Below are 20350 nucleotides of genomic sequence, written 5' to 3'. Positions count from 1 at the left end.
CAAGGCCCTGTCGTCGTCATATTGTATCTCTGTTCTAGTCAACTCTTACAAGGAGATCAAACCTATCAAACGTGCAGGAAACATATATCTTATCTGGGTTCCAGGGCATAGGACTTAGAAAGAAATGAAATTACCGATTACATTGCCCGAAAGTGGTCGACAGAACCGGTTTCAGTTGTCTCCATCTCAGACACCGGTATCCTCTTGACCATTATTAAAGGGAAACTGCACAATTTCTTTCTTAAAAAAGCGCAAGACAGATGGAGTTGTATCTTATCGTGTGCTATCTCAAAATGAAGAACCAAGAGGTCGAAGTGCAAACCTCATAAAGAATCAAATCTAATCTCAAAAACACTTTGGCCTCAGTACGACGGAAGCAGGACGCTTGAAGTGCAGGGGATTGCCCGCTATTCAATTTACAAACTCAGAGCTGCGTTCGCCGGTCACTAGGTAATCGGAACTCATGCGGATGAGCTTGGACTTATGTTCAACCCCCATTGCTGAGGCGGTGGGGATCATGCAGAGAAAGACTCTTGAACACTTTCTTTGCAAATGCCTGGGTTTGGCGGCTAGGCACTTGAGGTTCCGTGCCTGAGGCAGTTCTCCAGCCTAGATCCCTTTACTCCCTTCCACCATTGCACTGGATGGCTGTAGATGGTTTTTCTTCCTGTATGTTTTGTAATTTTTTTGGTAGTGGTATACATTATGGGTCGTTTATTATACCATTTCTTCAGCCAACATTTTCTGTTTTTTTTTTTTCATTTTGCTCGTCATATTGCAGTAAATAATACACAGCAGCTGCAATTTTAACCTTCTCAACAGTCTTAAGTTTTTAGTTTAAGTGCAAGCCAGATCAATGGGCCAACACCCAAATAAATTTAAGCTTCATTTGGACCCAGGGATATAGCAAACTAACTCTAGAGGAGAGGTACCAATGGTCTACTTTGTAGAGTACTTGATAGAGAAAAGTTGAGATTTCTCTATTTTGGCTATAGCTAGAGTGAATATCTCCCAGTGTTACTCTACCGTCTAAACTCAATTGAAAGAGGAGATTTTCATCTCAGTACAATCAGGCTACTCGCTAGTTGATGCTTGCATTTTCAAATACTTACATGATCCAGTCATTTCCAACATCAATTGTGAACGTTTGTCGCCAATGGAATTCAACAAATCATTCATAGCTACTAGCTCCTGCTTAGCAGCTTCGGGACGCAACTTGCATGGTCGTGTTAACCAATCGGAAACCGCTGATTGCTGCTTCTTAACCCAATCTTGTAGCTCGGCGCGTTGTTTCTGTTGTTGCTCTAATTCACTCACTGAAGCGGTCAATCCACCCAAGTGGGATTGCACCTAAATAGATGAAGAAAGCAAAAATTTGTTTTTTATAGTACAAAAACAAAGAAAAAAACAAAAGAAAATAATGCCCAACGAACCTAATTCAGCGAATGTGTAATTTTGCCCAAAAACCTTTCAAAACATATTCTATATACGTATGTATGTAAGTATATATGTGTGTTTGTATGTATGTATTTATATATTGCAGAGTTTGTTAAACGATGTTGAATAGAAAATTTTGTTGCTTTGACCCAAATTGCAGGTTTAGCACGAAAATTAGTACAAAACTAAAGCATTAGGAAAAGCATTACAATATCAGCAGCATCAGAGTGGTCGAAAGTTTTGTATGCCAACAGGCGCCAAACTTACCTTAGTGATTAGTGCGTTAAGCTTATTTACACGCTCGCTAGTCGAACGCATGATTTTGCTATTTGTGCACTCCTGAGCAGCTGGATCGTGCAGAGCGTCATTAGCCTCTTGTAGATCAACATCGACATCTGCTTTAGCGGCGATGTTGCTTGAGTGCAATGCTTGGTTGGCAGAGCTCGGCATCTTTAGGCGTTTTGTAATTTTATTTTTGTTTGTTTTTTTTTTTTGCGTAAGGAATTGTTGCGGGAGGTGGTTAAATGAGCAGGTAGGGTATTTTTGTTTTTGTATTGTTGAAAAATAGCAGTGCGCATTGTAGTGTAAGTGCAGCGGATTACAATTAATTAGAAAATTATTACAAAAACAATTAGTAAATTTAAATTATAAAAACTAAATCAATAGAAAAATAAATAGGGATTTCGAAAGTGTTCTGACAACAGGTGTTAACGCTCAATCGGTATTACTCGTTTTCTACGCATAATTACACTCTTATATAAGCGCTCTACTAAGCGTTGTAAAGCCCTTCTTTTGTATAAATGCATAATTGCCCCCAAAAACTTAGTCAACAACTTACTTGATCCAGCAAATCTTCCAGCTTCGCGCGCACAATGAGCTCGCGTTCGGGTATGGCTTGCATAGCAGTCTCCAGCGGAGAGCTGGGGCGGCTGATGGAAGCAGTGGCAGCTTCACACGCTTGTACAGCAGCAGCAAGGCGCGATTTTTCGTTGTTCAGCTTATTTTGCAAATCCTGAGCAAATGCAATGTTTAGAAATTATTAAAGATAAGTTTAAAAAATCAAAAATAGTGTTCGTCATTATTACTTTTTTTAAAAAAACTATTTTCGTTATTTTATAATAATACTAATTATAATTTGTTTTAAGCACAAAAGGTAATAAAAATCTTACTCCCGTTGCTTAGCACTTCACACTCACCTGCGCACACTTCAATTGCTGTTGCGCAATTTCCAAACTCGTGGCCGGCGCATCGAGTTCGTTTTGTATAACCGGCTCATAGGCCTCCAAATTGCGCATTATGCTGTCCAAGGTATCCTCGTATTCCTTGAATTTCGCCAACGACTCGTGCAAACGATTTTTGATTTGCACTGACGTCTGTAACAGCGAATTATAGCTTTCCTGAATATTCTTCAGCTGCTCTTCGACGGTGTCGCGTATGGCCGGTGTCGTCGGTGCGTAACGTTTAATTTGCGCTTGTCCCTTTGCATTCAAATCATCCAAATTCGATTGATATTTTTGTATTTCATCCAACAGTGCTTCATGTTGTTTGATTTGTTCTTCTGTTTGCTCGCGATTCGAAATGAACAGTGAGTTATGTGCCATAAGTTGGAAGGAAATTTGCAGTAGCCATTTCTCGATATCTTGCAAGCTTTGATGATAGGCATTATAGTCAGCCATTTCGTTTTCGAGACCCTTAATGTAGGTGGCGCAATCATTCTTCACTTTGTCCCAACGTGCCTGCTTTTGGTGTACAGCATCCACTTCGGTGCCCAAACCTTTAGCTTCGCCCAACAAATTCTCGATGTCGTTTCCCTTCTGTTTGATTTCGATCTGCAGTGCTTTGTAGCGTTCGAGCAGTGTCTTCATTTCACTCAATTCACCCTTAGTATCGGGAGTGATTTTAAGTGTATCTTCAGTGGCGGTAAGCCATTTCTCGAGCTTATCGCGGTTGTTGGCAAAGTCGGACCAGCGATTTTGTGCTTGTTTCAAGTCTGTCAACTTCTGTTTGACAGCGAGTCCCAATGCATCCCAGTCCTCACGTACTTTAGTCATAAGATCACGCAATACCTCCTGCTTGCCTTCGGGTGTCACATTCGAAGCTTTCGTGTAGGCATCTTGTACCATGCCGAGCAGATGTTGACCTTCGGGTAGACGAGAAGCAAGCGACTGTGGGAAGAGAGAAAGAAGGAAATTATTTGAAAAGAAAAGTAGAAGCGAACTAGAATTTTTAAAATGTCTAGTATTTCCTGGCCGGTAGTGCCCAAATTTGTAACTCCGGGTATGAGACACCAAATTATATAATAATTAGAAAAAGTTTTTGAAGTGAAAACTTCTTTAGAATCGTTGGGAGTGATTTGAGACTCGATGAAACGAAAAAGCGACACTCTTGGCTACGAAGCGTTATATGTTGATATACGTATATGTGTGTGGTTGCGTACTGCTGAGCCACGCTAGTATAGTGAGTATTGTATGTATACTACACTGCCTATTACTTGCTTTGGTGTTTAGTTCAAGCGTCATACGTATGTATGTTTGTATGTATGCTAGTACGTATGTGTGCGCTCCTGCGTAGTACGGAGCCAGGGTGAGCGAGAAGGCATTATGTATACCTATACTACACTACCTAATACTTGCTTAGACCAAGCGTCCTACGAATGTTTGTGTGTATGTTAGTACGCCTGTGTATTATACGCGTTACGACGCTCATAATAGCAACCACGTGTACTGTATTGCGTCCGTATTTTTATATTCGTAAATATTTTCATTTTTAAATATTTACCGCAATTATGCCGAAAAATAATGCAGAAAAGTATCGTGAATATCGACAGAAAAAAAATCAATAAATAGCATCACGAAATTCATTCACGAAAATTTAATAAAGTATACACCAGAAGTATCGCAGATACTTAGAAAAGATTACGATAAAGCTCCAATGATTTTAAGTGGCGATTTTAACGTAAATTTTGCATTGGACACAGCGGTTCCTTTAATTGACTTTCTCAATACAACATTCAATTTAAAAATGTGTAACAATCGCACTGAATCGACAACACGATCAAAAACAACAATTGACGCGGTATTTCAAAGATATGTTGACAACATCGAAACCAAAGCATTTGTATCATATTTTAGCTATCATAAGCCACTCGTATCATTTGTTGAAATTGAAAAAATTGAGGATGAATAATAAAAAAATGAAGAAAATAAAATATGAACTTTATAGCAATATTATAATGAACCTATAATTATCCCGCTCCTAATGCTGCTTTCGTCTCATTCACTCTCAGTTTGTTTTACGGAAGGTTTCACTTCTATCGCGCCTAACCGTTAGACTGGTATTTTTTTCTTATAGCGGAGGCCCCTCGGCAGACAATGGCAAACCTTTGACTGTATTTGTGCCGTGAAAAAGATGCTCATAAAAAAGCATCAGCCGTTCGGGGGCGGCATGAAACTGGGATCTATAGACTCTATTTGTAGAAAGACATCATGAAGCACATTACAAATAGCAAGAGAAGCTCGACCACACTTCTAACAAAAGGCATAAGCGCCATTTCTTACTATTATTTTTAACTAAATTCACTGACAAATAGCTATGAAAGTTACCGAGGTCTTATTAATTGGCGCATATCGTACCCTTTAACGTATTTAATGAGACTTACGTTGGTGGTAAACAGATCACCGATTAAGATTATCAGATTATCAAAAACTCGAATTTACTTTTATAGTAATTCAACTTACATTAACGGTTTCTAATTGTTGCGCGATTTCGCTAACGTCACCATCCGCAGTGCAGCCATCCAATATTTGTTGCGCCTTCTCAATCCAGGCATCCATTTCCTTCTTGTAGTTCAAGAACTCGGTATGGTCAGAGAGATTCTTCTCAATCTTAGAAACAAGACCTGAGAAATAAATCAATCAGCAAATGTGCCGAATGTCTCAAACTCTACAATAAAAAACACTAACCTTGTGCTGATGTCAGCAGTTTGGTGTAGTTAGCCTGTGTCTCCACTGTCTGATCACGTACACGCGTGCAAGCGCTGTGCTCCATGAGCAATTCACAAGCGTCATTCAGATCCTCGACATTGTCCTTCTCCGCCAGAACTTCCTCCAACAAATTCTGCTCGAAAATCGTAAAAGATATATGGGTTATTAAAAAAATCTGTTTTGTTTCCAAAAAAAAAATACTATTAACTATTATCATTTTTATACACATTTTTAAGAATTTTACTTTTTCTAATAATAGGATTAGTTGGAATACTCAAGTTTTACTATAAATCTTATCTAAAAAGCATAGTGTTTTGTACACTGTGTTTCGTAGGTGAGACGCAGCATTTTTAATAGAATGTGAGTATATTCGATGACTGATTGCAATTAGCTTAGATGATTAGTTTGATAAGTGCGTTTAGTAATAGCTCAGCTTGGGTGTTGAGTTAGTAAGGAAAGAGGGTGACACATGAATGAACTTACCTTGGCGTATGCCAAGTCGTCGGGTGTTTTATTTTCGGCTTCGGCGGCTGTAGATACACGCTTGCTAATATCTTCAATCCATTTGTTGATCTTATTGAAATTCTGCAAGAATGTATTCCATAACGACAAACAAGTCTCCAAATTGGCGCGCGCATCACGCATCATCGCCTGCAGTGTTTCCCATTCGCCTACTAATTGCTTGATTTCCTGAGACACCGCATCTTGACCTTCATTGCCGCTGGTGGCAATCACTGCTTGACTTAGTTCTTCACAAGCATCCAGCAACGATTTGCCCTCCACCATTGAAGCACCAATGTCTCCTAGCTTATTAAGACGTTCTTCAACTTGCACCTTTTCACCATGACAATCGGCGCATTGTTCGATCTCAATGCGTGTTCTGCGCAACCAATCTTGAATTTCATTGAATGCCTGTTTATATTTGTCATGATTATTGACTTGGTTTTCGAGAGATTCGATGATCTTGCCGACAGTCTCTTGTAAGGTCTCGTATTTGTTGAGACCCTCATGGAAGTCTTTACGGTCCAAGCTGTTGTCTTCATTCAAGCGCGCATTAATCTTCTCGACAATATCATTATGACCGTTGATGTCACGTTGAATGGCGCGGAATTTCTCGAGCGCTGCACGTTTTTCGCTCAAATCATTTAGGAACTCGTCGCTGGTCTTGACGCTGGGTTCGACGTCTTCGAGCCATTCGGTTAGCAGTTTATGTAATTTGTAAACCTCTTCCAATTGTGACAGGCGATTCGCCAATTTCTGGCGTACGTCGTTCATGTCGATCAACAACTTGTCAAAGTCTTGTTTCAGTGCTTCGGTATCCTCCTGAACCTTGGACGCACCACTTTGTTCGGTATTCATAATCACTTTCTCCTTCAGCTCAAGCAGATAGCGTAGCTTATTCTGACCAGACTCAAAACCTTGGCGCAAGTTCTTAACGGTGTTAAGTTTGATTTGCACCTCGTTCAAGGTACCTGGTATCTGTGCGCACTCCGCAAGCTTTTCGCGTGTGATTTCAATCCATGATTGACACTCTTCGTACAAAGTGCGGTGCTGTTGGTGTTCTTGGTAGTGCAACTCCAGACGGCGCATCACTTCCTTGGCCAACGTGAGCAGTGTATTGTATTTGGTGGCCAACTGCATGATAGCATTGCTAACGCGTGTATCGGAGCAGGTCTCCAGCAACATTTGTGCCTTCATATTGAGGTGATCTAATGTTTTCTGCCAATCGAAGAGTGTTTGCAAGTGACCTTGGAACTCTTCCAATACTATCTTTTTGCGTGCCAAACTATCTTGTAGTTTGTTGTACGATTGCACCATTGCTTCTGTCTTATTAAGCCATTCCAGCGCTTCGCTGTATTGGTCTTGATAGTCTGACCACTTGACAATACCAACTTCTAAGTAGTCTTTGGCCTTCTTCAGTGCTTCTACATAAGCATCAAACTCTTCTTGTAACAATCCAACCTCCTCTTCAATGATCTCTCGATCCTCGGTCTCAGCATTGTGACAAGCTAATTCACCTTGCGCCAATACAGCTTGCAACTTCTTTTGTCCTTCAGGCACTTCACTCTGCAGTATTTTGAGTTGGTGTGTCTTCTCAGCTAACGCTTGTTTATCGCCAGTTGGCTCAGAACATTTGCTCAGATGCTCCTTGGCATTACGCAACCATGCAGCGAATTCATTGCCCGCATCAATCAATGCCTGGAATTGGTCGATAGTATTCTTTTGTTTTTCGTACAGATCCTTGGCCTGTTTGGTGAGTGTCTCATATTTGCCTGATATTTCTGAGGCTGGGGCGCCTTGCTGTAAATCGGATGCCTTCGATGCCACCGATTGTATCATTGGCTCGAAGGAGACTATATCCTGCACAATATTATTAGTTTGACGCAAATTGGCTTTACGCTCGCTTAAACCGGAGGTTAAGCCTGGTTGACCTCGTTTCGATTTTACAACCTTCTGTTCGCATGCTTGTTGTAACTTGGACTCGCGGTCGGTAATCCATTGTTGCAGTTGTGAATAGCTAGAGCTGTAGTCGGCCCATTGCAGTAAATTGGTCTCCAACTGTACTTTGGCAGTGGACATTTTCTTTACCAGCCTATCCCAATCATTCTGCAGTTCTTTCATCTCGCTGTTGATCGCATCACGACCATCGGAGCGAGTATTTCTAACTACCTTTTCACCGTTGTTGATCGCCGTGTGTACCAAGTTCTGTCCCACCTCCCTATTGCTAATCAATTGTTGAATTTTCTCCAAGCGCTTCTGCAGTAGCTCCTTCGAGCCAGCGCTGGAAGAATCACTAGCCTCGCGTATTGCATCCTTGGCGTCACTGATCCAATCCTGCGCTGACTTCAAGTTCGCATTGTATTCACGATGTTGATCGCGATTGGTTTCAACCTTCTTTAGCACATCTTTAGCCAGATTTACTTGCACTTGATACATCGAGTTCAAATGTCTCAGCTGATTGTTCACATAGGACTCCAAATGTGATTTCAGGAGTCCCGCGGAAGAAGCGTTGAATTTATCGATATCCGCTTTGCCTCCTTCCAAACGAGACATTACTTCACGCATGTCCGCCACTTGTTTTTCTTTATCTGGTAAGTTTGGCGACAAGTTCAGTTTGTGATTCTTAACAAGAATATCAATTTGTTGCAACCACTCGATCAACCGTTCGTATTCATCTTTGTAGGCCCGCCATTGAACCATGGTAACCTCCAAGTTTTCTTTCTGTTGGTTAATTTCACGGAACAGTGACTCGAAGCTGTCACGCAAAGCACGTATGTCATTACGAATAATCTCTTGTCCTTGCGGGGATGTACTAGCCAATACAACTTCGCCCGTGTGAACCAAATGCTCCACTAATAATTCGCCCTGAGCCTGCTTATTCAGCATGGCTTCAGTTGCCTGCACGGCATTTTCAATGGCCAACTTATCGCTGAGACTACTCTGTTTGAGCGATGGGAACTTCTCGCGTGCACGGCTAATCCAGCTAACCAAATCATCATAAGCTTCCTTGTAGAGACGATGATCTCTGTATTGATCATGACGATCGGAGAGCAGTTTCTGGATGCGCGCAAACAATTCATCGAAATTATCGAGTACTTTCTGAGCCTGGAAGGCTGCCTGACTTTGTTGACCGCTTTCGATCATCTCTCTAGCCTGCACCTTCAACGAATCAACATCAATCTTCTCCATGCGCACCTTTTCTTCGGTGGCCTTTACGCGATCGAGTTGAGCGCGCTTCTCAGGCATTGTAGTTTGATTTTCGGAGAGCTCTTTCAACACATTCTCCAACCATTCATTGAATTTACGTACATTTTGTACTTGTTCCAAGAAACCAGACCACTGAGTTATGGAATCATCAAGAGTGGATTTTACATCGATAATGCGCAATGCAATATTGGACCACAATTCTTGTAGATCTGATAGTTTTTTGTTGATCGCTTCGTGCCCGGTTGGTGCGGTATTGGCAAGTACATTCTGCGCTAGCTCAACAATACTGAGTACCTTCGCAGAGCCCTCATCTTTGAGTAGTATAATATCCTGGATAGTTGCTAACTTCTTATCCAGTTCCTTTTGGCTCATGGAGGACATATCAGCACAGTAGTCCAACTTATCTTTGATGCCATTAATCCAGGTCGAACACTCAGAAATGGCGTTATCGAATTCTTGATGAGATGTGACATACTGTTGCCAACGGTTGTTGAGTTCCTTTACTTTGTGGAAGATCTGCTGATATTTCGTAGTCAACTCAGGTCCAGATGAGCGCATGCTGGACGCACCCTTCAGCAATGATTGGCCCTTCTCTGAAACGCTGTCGATTTCTAGCTCCTTAGCGCGCATTTCACCTTGCAGATTTTTCAATGCTTCCAATTGCGCCTTCTTATCGTTAAGTGTAGGCTTCAAGTCAATTGCGTGCAACTTGTTGTCCGATTCGCGGATCCAAGCCAGGCATTGGTCGCGTAGCTGCTCATATTCTGCCCACTGCTGCAAACGATTCTCGATAGCTTCAATGGTCGAGGTAATGGCAGCGATAAGACCTTCCCACTCCTGTTGGGTGGTATCGATTTGGGATCTGATATTTGTCTGTCCACTCTCAATAGTGCCAGGAATAACCTTTTCGCCCAAGGCGCGGACTTGATCCACGCGAGGGAACTCATCGGCTAAGTTGTCTTTGAGATTTTTCAAACGATCTAAGTTTGTATGCAGAGATACTTGTTCCAAATCCAAATCACCCCAGTAGTCAATTGTGTTGTGTGTGGCCTCAATGTACTCTTGTGCTTCCATGACGGCCTTAGTGTACTGCTGGTGGTCACTCACAATAGCCTCGTAGCGTTCAACAAAGTTCTGGGCACGTTTGTGCACTTTATTGAATTGCTCAGCAATCTCTTTCGTAACATGGTCGACATGATCGTTCTTCTCCGGCAAATTGCTAGCGATTTCCTGCAAATTCTTCACCTCAACTTGATGGTTGTTGAGATCATTAAGAGTGTCGCGGTACGATTGCAATTTAGCGCGTTTCTCGTCCAACGTGGTTTTCAGCTCAATCTCAGCTGGTAGGGCTTTCTCAATTTCATTCAACCACGCCTGCAATTTTTCGGCGATTTCATCAAATCCAGACCATTTGGACATCTTATCTTGAATCTTTCTAGAAACGATTGTGAGATTGTCATAAAGCTTGTCGAAGGCTTCCTGCAATTCGGCCAATTGCACACGTATGGCTTCACGTCCTTCCGTGGCCGTGGATGCATAGCATTTCTCACCCCCTTCGATGGTGCTGTTTAACATCAAAGATGCATTGGGTTGTTGGGCTAAGAGTTCTTGGATTGCAGTCTGCTTCTTTAGCAGATCATCGCGCGAACCCACTTGCGCGAGATCGCTGGAGTCATCGAACTTCGCTTGCGCATTTGCCAAGAAATCAGAGCATTGCTTGTATTTTTCGTTAAATTGTTGATGGTCATACACAGATTGTTCGCATTTCTTGAGAATCTCTTTCGTGGTCGCTTGAATGGATTGGAAACGTGAGGTAACTTGCTGTACGTTAACAGCGATTCTGGTTTCACCAGAACTTTGGATTAATTCCGAGGAATCGTCTTTCATTTTTTCGAACTCTATTTCATTTTGACGTAAGTTCTGCATAAGCGATTGGAAGCGATTTAATTGCTCTTCCTTCTCTTCCATTGTCGACTTTGGATTATAGTTCTTGAGTGCGTTCTCAGCTTCGCTCAACCAATTAATCAAACGATCCAGATTTACTTCGTAATCGCTCCATTGTTGTAGGCGATTCTCGAGGCCACTCTTTACGTCGCTAAGTGCGGCGCTAAATTTATCAAAGTCCGCATGCAAGTTGGCTAAATCTCGTGACATCGCCTCTTTAGAGCGCGCAGGCAACAACTTTGCATTCTCTTCAATATGAGCTGAGAGGTTTTGTAGTTTAGAAACACCTTCGGGTAAACTATCTTGAATTTCGCATATCTTATTTAGACGCGCTTGTAAAGCTGGCTTGTTACCAGAGTAATCTGAGTAGCCGGTCAAGCGATCCCAAAGATTCTTCTGATAATCCTGCTGTGCCTTCTGCAATTCACTGAACTGCTGATACACCTCAAATGCTTCCTCGAGCTGTCCAAGCAGTGTGGCACAGTCATCGGCCACTTTTTCATATCGTTTGTTTACATCGGCAACGGCATTCTTGATATCAGCGATATTTGTAGGGGCAGTACCCTCCAAAAGTACAGCAGCCTTCTCATTCACAGCCTCAATGATACGCTTGTGCGAGTTGATGTCCTGTGTGGTGGTCTTGTACTTGTACAATTTGGAGCGTATTTCCTGCGCACTAGTCCAGGTGTTGGGATTTTCGTTCTGTAGCACCTTTTCTATTTGATCCAACCAGTTGAGTGTCTGACCAAGTATATCCTGGTAGCTCGATAGTTGCACACTTTGTGCCTCTTGCCTTTTCTGCAGATTGCGTATGCCTTCGTCCAGTTTATCCCAGCGTTCATGTATATCACGCAAATCTTTGCGTATTTTTTCGCGTCCCTCAGTGGAGGTTTCAGGCAACGCCTTCTCACCGGCAGCATTCAACGCATTGAAGAGCGTTTCAGCTTGCTCTTTCTCAGAGAGCAGAACTTGTAAAATATTTGCGGCTTGAGAAGGTTCATGTTTAAGCGCATTATCCAATTGTTGCTCGATAGGTTGAAGCCACAAATCCACTTCATTGTATTTGTCCTGGTAGATTTGATGATCATCCACTAAGTTCGACCAACGATTGACTACCTCTTTGCTGAGTACTTGCAATAGTTGGTAGCGGTTGGTGATTTGCATTGTTAGCGTTTTCAGACGATCGGCACCGCAATTGTTCAACAGAGCGTGAGCTGCGTCAGCAAATGCGTCAATTTCCTTCTCTTTCTGCAAAATAAGATCACGTTGGATTTTGTATTTCTCCAATTGTTCCACCTTCTCGTGCAAAGTTGACTTTAATTGCTGTTCACGGAAGACGACTTCGGCTTGACGACACCATTTTGTGAGCTCTTCAAGTTTGCTCTCAAAATCGTTCCATTGCTGCAGTACGTCCTTTTGCTTACCTTCGATGCCCTCAATATCATCAAAGTGACTCTTTATAGTGGTCTCTAGTTCTTCGATTTCTTTTTCGAGGATCTCATTGCCCTTTTCTGAAGTAGTGGCCTTCACCTTCTCGAACTGACCACGTATTTCTTCGATTATCTTTTGCGCGTGCGGTTTATTCTGAGCCAGCTGCACCAATGTCTCAATCTTTCGCTTGATGTCAGCCTTTTCACCATAGGCGTCGTCACACTCCAGCAATTTCTCCTTCTCGCCAGAGATCCAAGTCTTAGCGGCTGCTATTTGATTATGTAGATCGGTATGCTCTTGCACGCATTTATCCAAATTATTTAGAATTTCTTCAGACTTCTTCACAATGTTGTTGAACAATTGTTTGATAGACTGTAGATAGACGTTCAGCGTGTTGTCCTTGATTTGATCGATTAACACCTGCGCCTTATCACAAACGTTATCCACCAATACATTGTGTGTTGTAATTTCCTGGTGAAGCAATTTGTGGTTTTGCAGCTGTGCACGCTTTTCTTGCAGTGTTGTCTTTGGTTCGGTGTGGCTCTGCATCGCCTTGTCTACATCCTTTAACCATTTGGTCAGCTGATCCTTGGCAATATTGAAATCGTTGAACTGTTGCAGGCAGTGGTCTATATTCTGTGTGGCCGCATTTAGGTCATCCGAATAATTGTCCCACATGGTACGCAAAGCACGCAGTTGCTGGCGAATTATCTCGCGGCCATCGGGGCTTGTGTGTCCGTATAACTTCTCACCCCGATCGACCAAGCTTTCAAAGCTAGTTGAATCGTTGATGCGTTTGTCTGCCATCTCACGCAATTTGTTTTGGCGTTCTTGCAATATGTTCTGATCCCCGACAATTTCACCGTTTTGTGCCAAATTTTCTATGCACTGCTGTAAGTCTTTCTTAAACACTTCATAATCAGTGTCGAAGGTTTCATGATCCTTTACGTAATTGGCGTACTTCGCAATAGATTCTTTGCAGAGATTCTTCAGCGTTTGATATCTTGTATTCAGTCGAGACAGTTTAAGATTCAAATCGGTTTCACCCTCGATTTCACGACCTTGGTCGAGTAAGTCGTTAATGGACGCTGCTCGTTGATCGATGTCTTTTGCAATGCTCTCGAGTTGGGCTAAGTGCGCTTTCTTTGTGCCAGCCGTGCTCTTCAAGCTCTGATTCTTCACGACATTCTCGACATCTTTCATCCAATTATCGATCTCGTCGATAATGGATTCAAACTCATCCCATTTAGAACAAAGCTGTTTCAATTTGACGAGAGAATCCCGGCACAAAGTCATAAATTCATCCCATGACTTCTTTGGCTCTTCGTAGCTACGTAGCAATGCTGGATGGCCGTTGGGGTGTGTTTGTGAAAGCACGGTTTGCAATAGTTGGTGGCATGTCTCGAATATTGTGTCGCCTTCGGGCTTGTGTTGCAGCAGATTCTCAACAACAGTTAACTTCTCTTCTGCACCTTCCTTTTCAAAAGTTGTCTCATTCAAAATATCAATTGCTTCCGATTTTATGGTGTTGAGCCAATCTTGTGCTTTCTCTAGTACTTGGTCGTATGCCTCATGCTTGACAACCTGGTTGCCGACCACATTGATACGATCGGCAATTTTTTTAGACAAACCATTGTACTCTTCGATAGACTCTTCGGTTTTACGTTCAGATTCGTCATCGCAGAGTGTCACAGCCTTATCGTGCAACTGTTTTAAAGCGTTCTTATGCAATGTTATCTCTTGCAGAAGTGTCTTGTAGTTCTGCAGAGCGCTCTTCTTAGCCGCCAATGTGGGATAGAGTTCATCAGCAGCGGCCACCTTAGCTTTGGACTCGTTGAGGTAGTGCGACACCTGCGTGTAACTCTCCTCAATGGAGGTCTTCTGTATCAAAACGCCCTCAATCTGTTGTAAGAGCGCATTGGCTTCGTCACGCAAATAGTCGTAGTTTTCGCGTATATTACGCAGCTCTGCTCGAATCTTCTCTCTGTACTCAGGTATTACAACAGGATATAATGCCTCACCGATATCAACAGCATTATTCAACAAAAGCTGGCCATTATCGAAGGTCTTCAAGTAGTTCTTCACTGTCTGCAACTGTTGAGCAGTAGCCGAAGATGAGCCGGGTGAGCCCATGCGCGCCAATTCTTGGAACTCAACTTTCGCATCGGACAACCAGTCATTGAAATCTTTGACGGCTGTCACAAAATCACTATTCGCGCGCTGTGCGTTTTGCACCTTATCGATGTAGCCAGCCAAGCTCTTGGCCACAGTTTGGTAGCGTTGTAGCAAGTGGGTAACAAATTGACCAATACGTGCTTCGGGATTCTTCTCCATCAGCAGTTGTGATGTCTTCTCTAAATTCTGCACTACTGGCTCGTGCGCTTTAATGTCTTGCTGCAATAAGGCGAGTTCTTGCAACTTCTTCTGGATTTCTGGTACATTCACTTGATTGCTTGTCTCGGCTTTGATGCGCCCCTCAACATCGCGTAACCACGAGGAAAGCTCTTCATTGGTTTGCTCGTACTGCGACCATAAATCTACATTTTCATCAAGCACATTCTTGATTTTGTTGAAATTATCTTGCAATGCTTTCATTTCACCGTTCAATAATTCGGCGTCTTTTTGCAAGTCCTTAAGATTTTGTGGTGTTTCAACAGCTTGTAGTAGCTCCAGAGATTTTCCAATTTCAGCATTACGCTTTTGGCAATCGTCAATTGCCTTGCTGACCTCCAGTAGCGATGAACGCTTCACATCCAAATTGTATTTGTCACTTGTTGACTCAGGTTGGCACCAAGCCACCTTTTCGCGCTGTGTGGCAATTATGCGCTTCAGCATACCGACCTTATCGGCATGGAATTTCTTCAGGAATTGCAAAAGCGAGGACTCGATCTTCTTTGCATGTGTATCCACGGCCTCAAAGCGTTTTTGCACATTGTTCAGTTCCTTGGGTATAATCGACTCACTGAATGTTGGATATTGGGCGCGCATCTCATCAACGCACTGCTTGATGTTGTCAATTTCATTAGCGCTTCCGTCTAAGGCGTTGCGTAAGTCACGGCATTTAAGTAGACGTTCCATGATTTTGCTCGGCTCACCTGACATGTCATCGCATTTGATCAACTGCTCACGCAATTTGTTCACTTGCTCGCCTGCATTTTTGATCTTCTTGCGCAAATCCTGTTCTTGCTCATTGAAATTTGAAGTGACTGCTTCTAAACGTGCGGCATTCGAATCCACTTCCTGGAACTGCGCTGTGAGCAGTTTATTTAATTCAGTAAGTGCTGGAATTTCCACGCCGTTGTTAATTTTTACAAGTTCGCGACTCTTCTCTGCGATGGTGTCCTTCAGTATTTGGTAGGAAGGCAATTCAGCATGGAACTTAGTCAGACGCATAGGGCCGAATTCGATTTCAATTGAATTATCAGCAGCATCACATAGACCCTGGTTAGTTTCAGCCAACCATGGTACTAGTTCCTTCTTAGCATCTTCGATCTGTGACCAGATTACCGCCTCTGTCTCATACATATGTGCACTCTTGGCAGTCTTGTCGTGCAAATCTTGCCATTGCTGTTTGGCTGCCTTTACATCATCAGAGATTTCTTGTGGCACAATTTCGCCGATGGCGTCAAATAACTTCGCCACATTATTGCCGCGTCGCTCAAGATCATCAAGATTCGCCTTGGACTTGCGTATTTGCTCCATAGTTTTGCGCGTCTTTTCCGCAGCCTGTTGCAACTCCACTTCATCGCGCGGTTGCTGTGGTATAGCGCTGAATAGATCTTCGGCCTTCTTAAGTTCTTTCGCAAACTTATCTTTTGTGTCAGCGTATTCGCGCAACGCTTGGCTAATCAAATTATACTTTTGTATGCGATCGGCAATTTCGTTCTGCAGCGTGTCATAGTCTTTGTCGAAGATCAAGAGACTTTCTTGTATGGCGGGCATAATACCGATATCTTCACGCATCAATATAGAGCCCTCATCATGAAGACGATCCTTTAATTCGGCCTGTCCCTTGATTACCTCATTCAAAGCAACTAAGTCGGCTATAATTTGGTCTATATTATGCAAACCGGGCTTCTGTTGTAGAATGCTATGCAATTTAGCACGATTGTCTAGCAATGACTGACCGAAATTCTGGCCAAGCGTTTGGAATTTCTCTTTGCGTACGTTCATCTGTTCAGCCTGCTGTTTTTGTGCCTGAGAACGTATTTTCAAATTGTCCAATTTATTTTCGACATCATTAACAATCTGTGAAGCAATCAATGGTTTTCGTGTCAAAGCATCACGTAATTGGATGGCCGGACTTTCATCGATCTCTTTGGCTTGTGCTTTCCAATAACTCACCGAGCTGCCAATTGTATCGATTTCATTGATGATCTTACTAAGCTCCTCTGGCTTCGGACCTTCGGGCTTCTCCAGTTGGTGTTTCAAATAATTCAAGTGACTTTCGGTCTCATTTTTCCAGCCAAGTATTTCTGTCCACTTCTCGAGCGCAACCTTCTTTTGCTGCAGATTTGTTTCGAGGTTCTGATAGTTAACAACCAGTGTTGTATAACTGTCATTCAGTGTTTTGGCTTCTTCAGCTGGCGCGGATAGCGAAAGTTGTTTCACTTCATCGTATATTGCATTGAAGCTGGGTTTCTTGTCGGCATGTTCTTGCATCAAAGCATGAATAACGTGTAAACTGGTCTCAACGCGTTCAGGATTGATTTCCTCGACTTGTGCCACTTGGTTGCGCAGCTGATCCATCCAATTGGAAAAGTTCACCATTTTGGCATTGAAATCTTGACGCGCTATAATCGCATCGGATACTTCATTGATATTAGCACGTGTACCCTCGGAGAGCTTCTGCAGTTTGGCTTTCATATTATTAACACGCTCCTTGAGTGCAACTGCGCCCTCTGGCGCCAAATGCAAACTTATCTGATCGGCTGCTTGACCAAGTGCGACGAGTTTTGCTTGTTGCTCCGAAATTTCATTATTGAATGACTTGAGTTTGACAAGCTCCTTCTCAAGCTTATCGACGTGCGGAGTATTGAGCACTGCCGGGCGTTTGCCCATCGCTTGATCGCCCTTATTGACCCAATCCTCCAGTTTGGTAGCGTCGGCATCAAAAGATTTCCAATTGGCGACAAGTTTTTCCAGCTTACCACTGGCTTGCCTGGCATTTTCATGAACCGATGTCCAGCGGGAATGCATGGCATCTAACTCGTCAGGGGCATTGGTTTTGCACAGCATTTTATGACTAATGTTTGATATGCCTTGGAGTCTGTCTAACTGCTCGAGGCATTGTGTTTCGAACTGTTTGGCGTTTTGTTGCAATGCAACGGCTTCTTCAAGTGTAATGGGCTTAGGAACTATGGTATTTACCTTGATTTCACATTCCTCAACTATCGGCTTGATTTGCTGCAAACCAGTTTGGTATTGTTGCCAGTTCACCAGATCTTCCTTCACAGCCTTAGCTTGATGATCAACATTACGGTTGATTGCGCTCAGCACCTCTTGCAATTTGGTGATTTCACCTTTAAGACGTTTAGCTTCGGCGATATTGCCCTCCTTGGGTGCCAATTCGGCAGCATCCGAAGCCAATATGTCCAGCTGCTTCATGCGCTCGCCAAGCACGCCCTTGAAAGCGTTCACCTTCACAACACGCTCTTCGGGTGTGAGGTCTTCGGACTGCAATGCTTCTATGCTCTTAGGCGCCACACGATTTGCCCATTCTTGCAATTCAGACAGGCGCGATTTATAGTTGTTCCACTTGGCGCTATAATCTTCTAGATAACCGACGCGATCCTTTACATGTTCCATTGTATTAAAGAACATCTTCTCGACTTCAGTCACTTCCTTCTCTAATATGGGACGCTTATCTGGCGCGGCCAAAGGTGCCAGCTCGGCTTTCAAGGAATGCAATTTAGGCAGCAATTGATGTGAGGCCTGCTGCAAATGAACATTCAACTCACGCTTAGCTTGCAAATCTTGGCTCACATTCTTGGGGTCGGTTTGAAGTGGTGTCAACGCACGCAATTCTGTCTCCGCTGTCTGCAACATGGAAAAGATGTCGTTCTTCTGATCGACAAAATCATTCCACACAGCCTGGGTGCCCTTGAGTAATTGCAATTTGTCAGCAGTTTCTGTGTATGCCTCATTCCAGCCTGTCTCCAGGTTCTTCACTTCTACATTAACGAAAGTTGGCGCATGCACATCTTTGCTCAAGTCACGACCACGCTGTAACATCGACATAATGTGTGGACGTTGATGGTCAAGCTGGCTAATGGCATATTGTTGCTCTTCAATCAATTTATTGACGCGTTCAAGGCTCTCTGGTGGGGGTATATTGGTGGCTTGCTCCTTCACTTTGCTAAGCAGACAGACAACCTCGTGCACCTCACGACGATATGTGTAGCACTTGGAGAACACCTCGGTCTTAACCATTGTTATTTCGATGGTCGGTATGAGGTTCTTGTAGCGAGCAATTAGATCTTCGAGTTTCTTCTGTTCGAGATTTGCCTCATCTTCGCTGGCGTAGCTAAGTAAGGAGTCTAGCGTTTTCACCAGCCATTTCATGTCCTCCCTTTTGTTATCTGCTTCTTGACAGATTTTCTGGAAACAAAGTGAACAAAAAGGTGTCGATGTTAATAAACAGTAATGTTGAAAAATTGGTGCGGTTTATACTCGTATGTTACGTTTGTATGAAGCAAACATTTTAGAGCAATTTAATGAAGCATAATTTTACCACAAGTTCCCTGAGCTGCATTAATGGATTTGCAATGAGAATTTGATTAGTATGGTGATTTATACAGTGCTTGAGGTTATGGGAACGAGAATAGTTGAGTGTGGATTTTGAAACATTCCTAACTTGACAAGTAACCAAGGAGCGAAATATCACCGACTGGAATGAATTCAACGAGGAACTTTCTTCAGGTCTTGAAATATCTGTATAAAGTCATTCAAGACTGATGAAGATATTTGACAGCAAATATTTGAGATATATAAATTTTGTGTATATTTTTTTCAAGACAAATGTTACTACAGTCCTCCGAAAACTTAGTCATAGCGCGATAATCAGTTGAACAACGCGTGAAGTGATCCATTTTAAGAGAATGGTCGTACTGCAATAAGTGCATTTTACCATGAGCGTTCACCATCTTTAGTGCGGCTCTTGAACTGGCGGAGTCATCGGACCGTACTTCTTTGAAAATGATATCAGTAACAGATGTTACAATCAACAGCGAACGTTATTGGGACATGATAACAAACTCTTTATGGCCAAATTTAAATGACGTGACTTGTCACAACGAAGTTCCTAGGGCGCGTTATCTAACAAACCAAGGAGGTGGAGATATTGCGATTTGAAACAATTCAACTTGTTTCTCTGGGACTACGTCAAAAGTATGGCCTATGCCAATTAGCCTGAGATAGATGTACCATCCGAGCTGTGCAAAAGAGTTATAGAACATTTTGATTGCTGTGTTGCCAAAAGAGTCGTGGCGGACATTTAGCGGATATTGTATAATGCGTCTATGGGGCGTCTAAAAAACAAATTTTGTAGTTTTATGTATAAAAGACAATGTGCGGTCTTATTGAATCACCCTATGCTCAAAACAGTCAATTCAACTTCTGATTTGCCTGGAAGCGGGTTCAGAATACTTTCCGATTCACTTAGTTGACTTGCAACTCGTGAGTAAAACAGCAAGTTTATGAGAGGCGTCGCTATTTATGGTAATTGACTTGGAAGCGGTTCGGAAATTCTAGGAGATATGTTTCACTTTTGTCAAATGTTGAAGAATAAAGTTACAAACTCATTGGTTAATTCCCTCTTTCAAAATCCACACAAATAATTTATATAC

General features: G+C 42.7%; 1 protein-coding gene across 9 annotated transcripts in view; it reads right to left on the bottom strand.

Moving 5' to 3' along the window:
* LOC129247419 (muscle-specific protein 300 kDa) overlaps positions 1-20350 on the bottom strand; it is a 290571-nt gene that overhangs the window by 152080 nt on the left and 118141 nt on the right. For all 9 annotated transcript variants that reach the window (XM_054886543.1, XM_054886545.1, XM_054886544.1 and 6 more), the window contains exons 7-12: positions 5904-19103; positions 5400-5553; positions 5175-5335; positions 2634-3602; positions 2276-2449; positions 1113-1350 (exon numbers count right to left, since the gene is read on the bottom strand). In XM_054886543.1, the coding sequence (XP_054742518.1) occupies positions 1113-1350; positions 2276-2449; positions 2634-3602; positions 5175-5335; positions 5400-5553; positions 5904-19103 (14896 nt within the window). The remainder of the gene's footprint in view (positions 1-1112; positions 1351-2275; positions 2450-2633; positions 3603-5174; positions 5336-5399; positions 5554-5903; positions 19104-20350) is intronic.

Source organism: Anastrepha obliqua, chromosome 5 (genome assembly GCF_027943255.1).
Source record: "Anastrepha obliqua isolate idAnaObli1 chromosome 5, idAnaObli1_1.0, whole genome shotgun sequence".
NCBI classification, from domain to species: domain Eukaryota; kingdom Metazoa; phylum Arthropoda; class Insecta; order Diptera; family Tephritidae; genus Anastrepha; species Anastrepha obliqua.
Note: the sequence above shows the minus strand (reverse complement) of the source record. Positions and strands in the feature narration are given on the sequence as shown.